At 51.2% G+C, this 12718-nt stretch overlaps 5 protein-coding genes across 5 annotated transcripts; 1 reads left to right on the forward strand and 4 right to left on the reverse strand.

Annotated features, from left to right (window-relative positions):
- Positions 1 to 1928: 1928 nt before the first annotated feature.
- PMZ80_002902 (uncharacterized protein) lies at positions 1929 to 3758 on the reverse strand (the record flags this gene model as incomplete). The annotated part of the gene is made up of 2 exons (XM_064871332.1): positions 1929 to 2069; positions 2118 to 3758. 2 exons carry the CDS (start codon positions 3756 to 3758, stop codon positions 1929 to 1931), a joined length of 1782 nt encoding a protein of 593 aa, XP_064733785.1.
- Positions 3759 to 5310: 1552 nt separating this feature from the next.
- Positions 5311 to 7479, forward strand: SEC63 (secretory subunit; the record flags this gene model as incomplete). The annotated part of the gene is made up of 1 exon (XM_064871333.1): positions 5311 to 7479. One exon carries the CDS (start codon positions 5311 to 5313, stop codon positions 7477 to 7479), a length of 2169 nt encoding a protein of 722 aa, XP_064733786.1.
- An 892-nt stretch (positions 7480 to 8371) lies between these two features.
- Positions 8372 to 9184, reverse strand: PMZ80_002904 (uncharacterized protein; the record flags this gene model as incomplete). Its single annotated transcript, XM_064871334.1, has 3 exons — positions 8372 to 8919; positions 8969 to 9097; positions 9151 to 9184. The coding sequence occupies 3 exons, from the start codon at positions 9182 to 9184 to the stop codon at positions 8372 to 8374; spliced, it is 711 nt and encodes a 236-aa protein (XP_064733787.1).
- Positions 9185 to 9720: 536 nt separating this feature from the next.
- PMZ80_002905 (uncharacterized protein) lies at positions 9721 to 10508 on the reverse strand (the record flags this gene model as incomplete). Its single annotated transcript, XM_064871335.1, has 3 exons — positions 9721 to 10217; positions 10267 to 10362; positions 10418 to 10508. 3 exons carry the CDS (start codon positions 10506 to 10508, stop codon positions 9721 to 9723), a joined length of 684 nt encoding a protein of 227 aa, XP_064733788.1.
- Positions 10509 to 11747: 1239 nt separating this feature from the next.
- On the reverse strand, positions 11748 to 12578 carry PMZ80_002906 (uncharacterized protein; the record flags this gene model as incomplete). Its single annotated transcript, XM_064871336.1, has 2 exons — positions 11748 to 12115; positions 12167 to 12578. 2 exons carry the CDS (start codon positions 12576 to 12578, stop codon positions 11748 to 11750), a joined length of 780 nt encoding a protein of 259 aa, XP_064733789.1.
- Positions 12579 to 12718: the final 140 nt, after the last annotated feature.

Below are 12718 nucleotides of genomic sequence, written 5' to 3' on the forward strand. Positions count from 1 at the left end.
TTGGGTGGGGCAGTGAGGCGGCTAGGTTTAGGTCGATGAGTATGTCGGGACTAGTACGTTTTGGTGGATGGGCAGTGATCATGTTTGAGTTGGTAGTGGCGTGGATAATCCTTAGCATTAGTGGCGGCAAGGAGGGCGCGGCGATGTGAATGGGTAGTGGGAGGTTGAGGGAGCGAAAGCGGAGTAGAGGAAATGGCGAGGAGTACGAGGCAGCGAAAGCGAAGAGCTGCGTATATGTGCGCCGACGGTGATGGCATGGGTGATGAGTGTTAGTAGCGATAGCGAAGAGCTACTGTGCAACGAATGCCGGCAGCGATAACATGGCACCAAGCATTAGTAGGTGCGATGGTTACTCTGCAACATGAATAAACACAACGACGAGGTCAGTGGACGGTGTATGCAAGAGTACGATAGAAAGGTTGCAGACGACGACGAGGTGAGCTACGACAAGGAGCACGAAGCCTTCGAGGTCTTGCACAAGGCAAGGACAGCGACGGCCCCTAATAGCGGGACCCTGCACATCACCGACTGGGGCATTGAACCCTTCGTCGATGATGATCCGGAACAAACAAGATAAGAATATGGGATTTGGGCGCCCTGCACAACAGCGACCTGGGCATCGGCCCTTCGTCGATGATGATCCGGACAGATAAGAATAGGTCTCGGGAGGCGGCAGGTACGGTATGGTTTGGTTGGCGCTTCTTGGGCGGTGCTCCCTGGATGCTACCTGACGATAGCCCACATCTTTTGCACGCAAGTGAGGCGCGTTGGCATCAGTTTATACTGGGTCCCCCCAGTGTGAGCCACCTCCACGAGACAGGTTCGGTTCGTATGCGGTTCGGGAGTGGTGTGCGTATGCGGTATCGGCAGGGTGTATGGGCGCAAGGGGCAGTCCAGGTCCAGGCGGGTTGAGAAGGAAGGACGGCGAAGGTGAGTCTAGGTTGGGCAGAGAGGTACAGGAAGGTGGAGCTGAGCCTAGGTCGGCAGTTTAAGGTCTTGCTGAGGACCACTGATGTTGTCGAGGGGATGAGTGAGGGAAGGCAGTGAGGTGGTATGGGGATGCTGATGGTTGATGTGTGTAGTGAGGATCGAGAGGAAGGTCGGTCGGTATGGTGTCATGTTGAGGATTTTTGCTTCGCGGTCCGTCAATGAGGTGTTGTTGGTCGTTGACATGCAGGTGCCAAACCTGACTGTGCCATGAGATGAGAGGTATGGATGAGGCTGAATGGAAGGTGTGAGGCTGTTGCGGTGTGAGCCTGAGGAAGCAAAGATGAAGATCTGGAGCCTGAGTAGAAAGAAGAGGCAGCTTGCAATGAGTGATGCATAGAAGGAATGATTGAAGTGAGGAAGGGGCAGAGCAGAGCGCTTTGATATAGGACACCAGGGGCGCTAAGGACTGGAGTCTGATGCCGAAACGTTTGATTGGTCACCTGCTTTCGAAGCTCGCTGAACTTGCTCATTCTGGACGTAGCCTTGATCAGCCTCGTGAAAATGGACACCTCAAGCCAGAAAGCGCAGAATAACTCGAAGTAGACCACGTCGCCATAGGCGGCGCGAGGCATATAGGAGTCTGAGAGTTGATGCATCGTGTTCCCAGCATCATAATGTACCTTGGCCAAGTGGAACGAGATCCTGAAACGCATTTTGAAAATTCATCATTTTTCGCCTTTGCCAACATCTCTCAAGGGTAATGGGTGACTGTAGATGAGTTGGCAGGAAGAATTGTGTTCCACTCGTGCCAGCAATAGTTCTTGCTTGTCCAAGAGTTTGATCCAAGATCATTGTGACGTGTGCGAAAGCGTTACGGAAGGCGCGACCTCGTTGGCACGTTCGGCAGGAGCGAGAGCTGAGGGAAGGAGCAATCGTGACTGCGATCCAGATCGTTAGCATAGCAACATCTCCACCGCCCACTCGAATGTCGACTACATTTATTGTTTCTTTGCTTCGGAGAGGACGTCGACCCAGTTTCCAGCCTCTGTTGGTCTCCGAACACCATCTTCACCGAGAAAACCTTCGTGTCTCTCGCCGAAACGAATCAGTTGTTCCTCCGAACCCCATTGTCCCAGAGCCTGTGAATGTTAGCGAGATAGAACAAAGATAGCAGAGCATAGACATACCATAATACCTACTGGCACGTTGCCTTCAGTGTAGCCTACAGGACAAGTAATGGCTGGCGTCCCAACCCAGTTGCCGAACGAGGTATATTCCATGGACCGCAAGGTCATGTCTGCGTCAGTTGCACCATAGCCATCAGTAATATCACTCGGCTTTCGTATCTTCCAGCCAGCACAGGGCGTAGTAGGTGTTAGCAAGAGCATACCAGGATACTGCTCCCACAGCCATGACAGGTGCCTCATGGCCCTCGCCCTCAGCCGATTCGAAGCCAACAGGTCCTGGGCTGTCGCATGCATGCCGGAGACGTTGAGCAAGATCTGGTTGGGATGTTGCAGCTGCTGAACCCTCTCCTTGCTGATCGTTGTCATAGTCTCTGCAAGAATGGTCAGCGAGAAGGCTTTTTGGTTCTCAGCCTGCAACGGTATCCGAACGTTGACAACCTCATAGTCGTGGACCTTGACGTAATATTGTACGGCAGTGTTGAACATATCGAGCACCACAGGATCGGAACGAGCAACCCAGTCGCGGTCGATGCCCAGATATCGCTTACCACTACCATCTACGTTGAGAGCATCACGAGTGATTGTACTTGGCCACATGTCGTTTATAGGATCCTCGGGGCAAGGTTGGGCCATGATTCGATACGCCAGGGCCAGGTCGTCGATACTGGGAGCCATGGGACCACATACGGCTACAGTGTTAGCACCATGCTCGGCTGGGAAAACTGACAAACGATTCTGGGACGTCTTCAGGCCATAGAGCCCACAAAACGAAGAAGGTATCCGGATCGAGCCTCCGCCGTCTACGCCAAGGACGACAGGGCAGATGCCCTGAGCAGCAGTGCAGCCTGAGCCACCAGAGCTGCCGCCGGTGTAGTAGGCCTCGTTATGCGGGTTCAGAGGTGTGCCCCAGGTCGGGTTGTTGTTTGTTGTATCAAGACCAAGCTCATGCATGTTGGTCTTACCAATGATAACAGCACCAGCCTCTTCCCATTTAAGGACGCACCAGTCTGTGGCATCAAGCTTGTGTTTGAAATCCTGCGAGCTGCCGAGACATCTCTTGTGGCCCTTCAAATTCACTTCATCTTTGACAGCGACCGGAACACCATCTAGGACACTTAGAGGCTTGCCAGACTTGTATCTTTCGGTGGAAGCTCGAGCGGCCGCCAACACAATCTCTGGCTGGATATCCAGGTATGCCACAGCATATTGACTGACGCTGGTCGCGCGTCTTGTGATAAGAGGCAGAAGGAATTCGGCCACATCTAGCGGTGTCAACTTTCCAGACAGATACGCATCATGGTAGTCTGCAATGGTATAGTATGCTTCTTCATTCTTTCTGTTTCTGGGTCTAGGAAGTTCGGAGAGGTGCAGCAGCTCGCCATCATCGGTATTGACAGGTATCACGGTGGGATCGGAACGCGCGCCATAGCCTTCAAGCTCGGGGAGATGCTTGATCTTGTCGAAGCCATTGAGTCGCCAAAGCAGCTTCTGTACGAAAGTCGAGGCCGCGAGGACTCTCGAGAGGATAGCGAGCAGCAGACCGCTAAGTATCGGATTACTGCCAGCCTTCTCGCGCTTTCTTGATGTCCTCGACTCTTTCGGCGCAGGATAATTGATGAATTTGAGCTGGGAGAGCGGCATGGCGGAAAGCTTGGCCTGCTTGCAGTGAAGATCACAAGCCAAGCCGACCCTCGTATGATCGCGATACTGACTTTACTTGACAATTCAGGCCTCAGCTCCTGACTTTCCAACAACGACTCTGGTACATCTCTGTGTTACCTCTACAGAGACGCATGTTCATACACTACAGCACTATTTACGAATGTACGTAATCATTGGAAAAGCTTGATGTCAGAGGCGCCCTCTCCGAGCACGTTTTACGAGGGGAACAATCTGCCTCGTGAAAGGACAACTTGTCAATCGATCCAGCTCAAACCACGAAGTGCATCAGAGAACATCGATTTCTGGACGGAATCACGAAATCCATACACTCCTTGCCGAGACTCTTCAGACGCTGCGAGACTTTGATAAATAATATGCCTGAGGCAGCAATAAGTGAGTGGTCTTCAACGTTTGGTAAGTCCCTGCTATCCTGTCGTGTACCAATGAAGGGACCTTCGACTACGAGCAGTCTGTCCGAGCCGTCCTCATCTCGTGGCGGTCTTCGCTAGTGCGTGACCAGTAAGTATTCAGGCTCCTACATTGTATTCAAAGTACGAAGACCAGGTGGCATCAGCCGCGTTTTACGGAAAGCTATTGCCCCAGCCAAAGGTTGCACAATTGTTGCAGTCACAGTCACAGACCGCCCTACTTCAGTATATGACGCTGATAGAAGAGAAACCATATATTGGCGTCGACATGAAGCGCCATACCCAGCGTATATATCGGTGACTGCCGAAAGCTGTCTGCATGCGGCCCTCAGGGACCCGCCACGCCGCTGGAGGATAGCAGTTTATGGGTGGGTAGAACATGTACGGGGGATGGTTGTAATATTGATTGGTACCATGTGAGTGCGAGCTGGAAGGATCGAAGGGGTAGAGCGCTCCTACTAGGCAAGCAGATGCATGCCCGGTCCTTTGAGAGGCGGTGATTCGCAATGAGCGAACGAGAGATGATGTTTCGGTGCTTTTGGGACAGTTACCATATTGTGCATCGTCTCGAATACCTTGGCCAAGTTTCTGTCCCACTGTTATGGTACTGGCAGAACTGGTCTAAGCCGGCCGGAATCGTAGGCTAATAGCTTTCACATCTTTGCTAGTCACGACCTGAGTGTATGAGAGCTTCCACACAAACTTCTGACTTAACTTGCAGATCATTCCCCATCTTATGCAAGGGCTCTGAAGGAAGGCACGAAGGAAAAGGAGGCGATGACGGAGTAGGAAGTGACTGCCGCCAAGAATTCTTATCTAATCGGAATTTCAGGCATGAAGTGCAGGCAAGGAGGGTTCCTCCGCAGAGGGCGTTTGTGGTAAAGCCACCTGTCTGGACACTTGCATAATTCCATAATCAACAATAGAAATTGTATTTCCTGTTCATTCAACCATATTGCTGGGTTCCTCGACCGCCGAAGAGCACTTGACTTTCCCCACACTCTCTACATTGATGCAAGGCATTTTGAGCACCTCGAGTTCACGAATTACAGTATCCCGCGCATAAGCCCTGGTGGCAGCGCATCAACTTACGAAAGTACAAGATGGCTTCCTCGGGTTACAGCTACGATGAGGAAAGCACTCATGCGCCATTTTTTATCCTCACACTGGCCGGTATATTTGCTGTGCCCATCACATACAGCATATTCAAGAAGACCGAAGATCTCGAGAACACCGGTACTCGCATCGAGTCAGACTACAAGCCCAAGGATGAGGACATAATACAGGCGCAAAGGAGGAAACAGAAGAGGAAGGAGCGCAAGACCAAGAGGATAATATCAGCATGTGTGCTGTGGGGTGTCATCGCATATATGGTCTACCTAATCGCAGTAACGACGAGGACCGTACCGCAGATATGGGATCCTTACGATGTGCTGGGAGTCTCGAGGAGCGCAAGCGAGAAGGAGATCGACAGGTTCTACAAGAAACTGTCTATCAAGTTTCATCCAGACAAGGCGAGGCCTGACCCTGCGAAGAACGAGACCCTCGAAACCATCAACGACCGGTGGGTTGAGCTGACGAAAGCATACAAGACCTTGACAGATGAAGAGGTGAAGCAAAACTATCTGATGTACGGCAACCCCGACGGGAAGCAGAGTACAAATGTTGGTATTGCGATTCCTCAGTGGGTCATTGCAGAAGGCAACAGATGGATGGTTATCGCTTTCTATGCCATACTCCTCGGCATCCTGCTTCCCTACCTGGTCGGGAAGTGGTGGTACGGCACTCAAGCCCTGACCAAAGAGAAGGTGCTCCTCAGCAGTGCATCCAAGATCTTCAAAGAGTACAAGGAAGACATAACTCAAGGCGGTGTTCTCGCAGCCCTGAGCGCAGGTGCTGAATACGAGGCCGTTCTCAAGGGTAGCAAAGCAGACAGTGGCGCCGCTAAGATCGAGTCCGCAGTCCTCGCGTCCGGCGCTCTGCAAAAGGAGGATATTGAGAAGTTGAAGAGCATCGATGATCCTGTTAGAAGGAAGGTTCTGTGCCTCTTGTGGGCATATCAAGCACGAATCGATCTGGGAACAGAAGAGCTCAACCGTCAAAAGTACGAAGTCGCGCCTATAGCTCTGCAGCTCAACAACTCCTTCAGCAACATCACCCTACCCTTCCTCCAAACCGAGCCCCTCTTGAACTCCTACAAGACAGCACAGAATCTGATCCAATCGCTCACGCCAACATCTTCTCCAGCTCTTCAATTGCCTCATTTCACATCCGAGCTTGCCAAAAATATCAGCGGCTCAAGCAGTAAAACACCGCTCTCAATCCAGAAACTTATGGCGCTGCCTGCTAGCATTCGCCGACAACTATGCTCCTCTCTCTCGGATGAACAGTACTCTCAAGCCATGGGTATAGCTAGTCGCATTCCGGCTCTGAATATTGAGCGTGCGTTCTTCAAGGTTATTGGCGACCGGGTCGTCACCCCTGGCTCCTTAGTACAGCTAGTCGTCAAAGCACGAGTGATACCACCTGGTACACCCGCCTACGCAATCCCACAAGTCGATCCCGAAGACCTCAAAGACATTGACCCAGAAGAAGGTGATATCGATGCTCTCAAGGGTCGCAAGAAGACAACGACCCGGAGAAGGAGGAACAGCGAAGGCAAAATCATTGAGACAATCAGTGAGAAGGAGGACACGCAGCCGCCCCTTGCTTATGCGCCGTTCTTTGCAGCAGATCACGCGCCGAGGTGGCATGTTTTCCTCACAGAATCAAAAAGCGGACGAATCGCTGTGCCACCGTTCACGTTCACGAGTTTCGACAGACCGATCTTCACCAAAGATGGGAAGCCGACGTTCAACGTCGTTACATTGAAGGCACAATTCCAAGCGCCACCGCAGGTTCATGCCTACCCATTCACGATGCAACTGATATGCGACTCGTATGTTGGCTTTGATAGCAAGGTCGACGTTGTCCTTGATGTGCGAGATGTTTCGGAAGCGGCGAAGGTCGATTCAGACGATGAGATCAGTGAGCCGGATGAGGGTAAGCAAGATCCTGCCATCCAAAATACTGAAAATAGAAATGCTAATGGGTCAACAGATTCTCTAGCAGGCCAACTCCATGCCATGAAGACAGGCGAGGCACCTAAGCCAAAATCGATCAAGAAGAAGATCGTCGAAGCAATAGAAAGTGATGAGGACGAGAGCGACACAGAGGGAGAGCAAGATGATACGTCTGAGACGGATACTGAGACGGAAGATGAGGCTGATTAGGGACGGCTGTCCATTACTATTGCTTACAAGAGTATTTCATGATTCAGGATGAACGGCGAGGCGTAGGCAGCCACTTTTGCGGGCGTCAATAGGCGTCGGACATCGCCGCAGATCGTTTCTGTTCTCAACGGACATCATCGCCGAGAAGAAATCGAGAATAGCTTGAGTACGACCAAGCACGAGTGCACCGTCTTCACTTCTTCCAGATGGGTCTCTGCTCATACGATCTGAAATGAATCCTCTCTCGGCGTAACTCACATGTCTTCTTTGTGCATCCGTGGCAACCAGCCCTCAGTCAATGCTACATGCGACTTTCTCCGCCTCACCCGTATCGCTCAAATTTAAACACTATATACACAAGTCCCAACCGTGAATATGCTCTAAAACTCGGTGGATGACCTGGAACTACAGAGGGAGCATAATAAGCATTGCTACCTACAACGCACTATCACCAAGATTCGGACCAAGTCGAACGTGACTCTCCCGAAGCCTGTAAGATTCAGACACTCCTGCGCTCTTTCAAGTGACCATCAGAATGCACCTATGCTGCACGTCCTGTCATGCTTCGTGAGACCCAAACATGTGCCCACGGTCGGCCCTCGTAACATATCCTATGGTCTTAAAATATTCATGCACCCTCTTCAGTGCTTCAAATCATATTTCCAGTCGAATCTCCCGTGCTTAGACATCGCACCCCAGTCGTACTTGTTCGTATCATTTCCGGTTGAGACTTGTTGTCATCGACTTTACTCCTCCTTGTCTTCACCCTCACCGTCACATCTGATACTGTCGGTTGTGTCGTTCTCGCCATCGATGCCACGTTTACGCAATTCGCCATGTTCGCTTCCTGCTCGAATGGTCGATCTCGCTGAGGCCACCGTGCTGACGGTATCTAGATCTCGATCAGATCGTCTGTCACGAGGCATTCGCTTGCTTCGTCCTGTAGTTGCAGGGATGTGAGGCTGGACTCCAGGCTAGCAACTCTTGATTGCAGTGCACCATTTTCCCGTTCGAGTCTCTCGACTTCTCGTGCCAGTTCGATATTGACTGAGGCCACAGATTCATTAGGTCGGACAACGCGCTTGGTGATGTCGATAGGCTCGGAGTCGGTGGTGGACTGGGGTTGATCTTCGACAGCCGTAGTACCATCTTCGGACTTTCCAGTATCCTCGACAACGACTCTGGTCTCCTCGATGTCAGATCGATCATGGTTAAGCATGAATGCAAAGACCTGGATGCCTGTGATTCGTCTGTGCTCTTCGTCCTCTTCGCGCTGCTTCTCTTCTGCGATTCGTTGCATAACCTCGACCATCTCTGACGTAAGGTCCTCCCCCTCCGCCGTGAAATGAAGTGTAGCCGTTGGTGGAGGACCGAAAGCACGATCACGACCTCGACCGCCGCCTCGATGGCGCCAGCCACGGCCTGTGCCTCTGCCTCGCCCTGAATGCTGTTAGCTTGGCGAGGTGGGAGTGTTCGAGGACATACTTACCACTTCGCATCGCTGCGGGGCCCGTCGGTGCGTCGACGGATGCAAGATCGATGTTAAGGCCTATTCGTGGGCGATCGGCGTTGGCTTCTGATTTTGCTGCTGCGTCGGCGCGTCGAAGTTGCTCTTCCTCTAGACGCGGGTTAGTGGTTGTTGGTGAGATCTTGTTTGGCTGGTGGACGTACCCTGCTCTGGCCAGCAGCCTTCGTGGTCGGACATGGTGGTATCAGGTAAGAGTGGATGGTGACTGGATGATAGATCTATAAGCTCGATCTGCTTGCGACAAGATCGGAGAAGTATTTGTCGGCGATACTTCCAGGAGGAGATCGGCTCGAAGGAATGGGTGGTTGAAAGATCTGAAAGTACTCGTGAACTTAGGAAGAGGAAGATGTGCTTTCATTTGCTTCCGCGTGGACTTTTGCTCCGTAACGGTATAGTGCAAGTTTATGTTCTATGTTGACAGTAGGAGTTTCGATTGTGTTTATTGAAGGTGTGAAACCATTTACCTGCTGAATTGGAAACCAGGTCATTAATCGTTCACATTGTTCATTCGGTGGTTGGTCTGGAGTGCTATCTGCATGTCGAGTTCAGGCAAACCAGACGCAAGTCGCCATCACGACGGGCTTGCATGTTCGTCACTGCTCCGTCGTTTTTACACGCATCTGCAGAATTGACACCACTGGCCCTCGCTGCACTCAATGACAACTCTTCCTCCCTACCGACTTATTCTTCACTTTGAGCTCAACGCCTTCTCATCAAGACTTGCTGATAGTGGTACCTTGACTTGTCTCTGTTGCCTCGTTGATATCGCTGAATGTCATCAGATCCTCACTAAACGTCATTAGATCTGTGCTCATCGTGCCTGTCTCATCTGCATCGCCGCCAATAGATTCAACCTCGTGACTTGCCAAATACTCTTCAACTTCCTCCGGGAACGGTACACCAGCTTTGAATAGAACGTCTCGAAGAACAGTAATGTTGTTGTGAAGACCTTGGGTGTATTTGAGGAGTTCACTGAATGTGGCTACGGTTTTTGCGTTCTGCTTCTTCAGCTCTCGGTGCTCGTGGGCTAGCTTGGTGACAAAGGGGATGACTTCGACCTCTTCGATGTCGGTCTGGTTGCCATTGCCATAGTGGATGAACATAGTCTTTGGTGCGCGGACTTCGTGGGGTCGATTGATCAAGGCTGCGCGGGGGACGGTACCCATCGAATTCTGACTGTGTTCGTGGAAGTTGGCAGCTATCGTTTGATCTGGGAGGCTTGGTTAGTCCCGGCAGCCAAAACACTTGCAGCCGCTTACCTCCATCATCTTCAGAGATGTCTGACGACTCGCCTCCGCCTAGAGATGCAGGATCGATGCGCTCAATCAAAGGCTGGGCTGTAGCAACATTTTCGTCTGGGATCAAATTAGTTTATTGTCAAATCTTCATGTAAATGCTTGCTGGCTGTACCTTCGCCGGATGTGAGGCCGTCATTCATCGAGTCAGAGATCTCTGAGGCTTTGCCGTCCTCTTGATCTCCCTCGTAGCCGGATTGAGACATCGCGACGTCGTGTCTTGGATGGGTCAATATGATACTTTAGGTCAGCTTTGGTGTGGGCGACTGGCGAGCGTGAAAGTCGTGTCGATCAACAGTATGAGACTTGTTGCTCGTGCTTCACGCAGCTGAGGTTGACAGTTAGAGAAAGCGATTGTTTGACTTACAGAAATGATGCCTCCTGTGTTAAGAATCTGGCCAGTCATTGTATAGTGCAAGTATGGAGCCTATTGAGAAAGCATGACTGAATGTGTCGAATGGGAAGATGGATAGCGCAAGCGGACGATGATGGCGTCCACTTATTAGTACAAGATTGAGACTCATCGTGTTAATTGTACCGTGGCTGGAAACTGAAGCTGCAATCCGTTACATTATGCTGCAGGACATACGGGAGAAGGTCGGCATGATAAGGTCACTCTGCTCATATATGGCTGCGAAGTGGTTTGGTCCTGTCAAGCATGGCAAGCAATTGAGTGTATCAAACTTCAAATGTCGTATCAATCCGGTATTAGCCATAGTAAGCATCGCATTTCCTGCGCAGATGACACAGTTGTGGCTCGCTGCTGCTCAACCACGAACAGTAGAGCAGCTGCATAGGCGCTTGATGCAGTGCTTTTTATTCTTATGATCGCAAGCCTCCCAGCGTGGTTTGGAATACAAGAACCGAGGTGTGAATGAAAGGGCGTTAAAGCTGTTTGCTCCTGTATATGCCAATGGCAATAAGGTCAAGTGAGACAAGAAAAGCAGAAGGCTGAGTGGTAGAGAAATTGAGGCCGATGCACGTGAGCGTCTAGCTACTAGGAGACACGCTAGTCTGATTGCAGTTTAGTGACATCAGGGCCAGAATCTGACGCGTAGCATGCACTCAAGCTATTCTTTCGAAACGACAAGCTGCGACAATAACATCGATCAACGTTATCAAGGCGCTTGATTCCTGGGACTGCTACATCAACCTCGAATGATCAACCCTGTCACGCAGGGTAGTACCCCGAAAGCGGCTTGTTGGACGTATGTCTCGGGCAACCTTGAACGAACAGTCCCTGCCTACATGCCGCAACGAGCTACTACGATCTTTTAGAGCAATTTTCTTTGTGAAAGGACAAGTGTGCGATCCGTCGATTGAGCGGTTCTAGTAGCAATACTCCAAAAAAACCTTCCTCTGGACACAATCCGTACGCCCGTTCACGCGATGCTAGTATCATCAAAAAAGTGCCGCTCCTGCAGACTATCCACCTCCTCAAATGCTCACCACATGCTCAGGTCATCAAACGTCGTCGCCCATCCGAACGTACTTTCGAAAGATTCACCCGGTTTCAGATCCGACGAAGAAGCCACGACGTACAAATCGATGCTTTCCGTCGCATCTGAGGCTTCTTGCTGAGTGCCACTGTTCCTCAATCCACCGAATGCTGGTGGTGGACATGTATCTTGCTGTCTGGCTGACTCGGCATCCACCGATGGCGCCACAATCATCTTTTGCCATACCTGCTCCGATCTTTGAACCGGGCCTGCAGAACCAACAAGCGTATATCTCAAAGTCCAGTCTGTGGACGGTGTATGCGTCTGGGGAATGTCGCTGGCTGACACATCTAGCCTGCAGTTGATGACTGGTGCTGCAGACGATAATCAGCTCTACCCTGGAGACAAAACTGCGTGGCCCGTACCTGTAGATAACGTCGACAAGTCGCGACCAAATGAGGCCCTTCGATACTGATGAATGGAAGCTCCATCACCAGCCAACTTGTCAACATATGCTGCGACCGCCTTTCTGTCGTTCTCGGAGCCTATCGAGCTATTCAAGAAGATCATGTTGACGAAGTGTTGGTCTCCGTCTGCTGATGCATATTGTATCCATTCTGTCGCCCACGCATCGCCGTCGCTCTTCCATGGTGCTTTGGCATCGATCAAACTTCTCGAATGCACAACGAGAAGATCGGGCATGGGCTCTGCCAACAGTTCCATCGGCCAATCTAGTGTTGGGTCGAAGTAGTGCATAGCGATTTCGAAGGTGCTACCCAAAGCAAATGTGGTGAGTCCATATTTCCCATCCCGACTCACATTGATATATAGTCCCATGGTACCATGGATTGAACCTCTATGACTCCCAGGCATAGATCGGCCCTGCCTTGTGCAGGCGTCATGACTACGAGCTCACAGCCCTAGAACCAATGGCCCTCCCGACCAAGGGACATCTCTTAGGATCTTCAAGCCTGGGA

The sequence above is a fragment of the Knufia obscura genome, assembly GCF_036327395.1.
Source record: "Knufia obscura strain CCFEE 5817 isolate CBS 148926 chromosome Unknown scaffold_2, whole genome shotgun sequence".
NCBI classification, from domain to species: Eukaryota; Fungi; Ascomycota; class Eurotiomycetes; order Chaetothyriales; family Trichomeriaceae; genus Knufia; species Knufia obscura.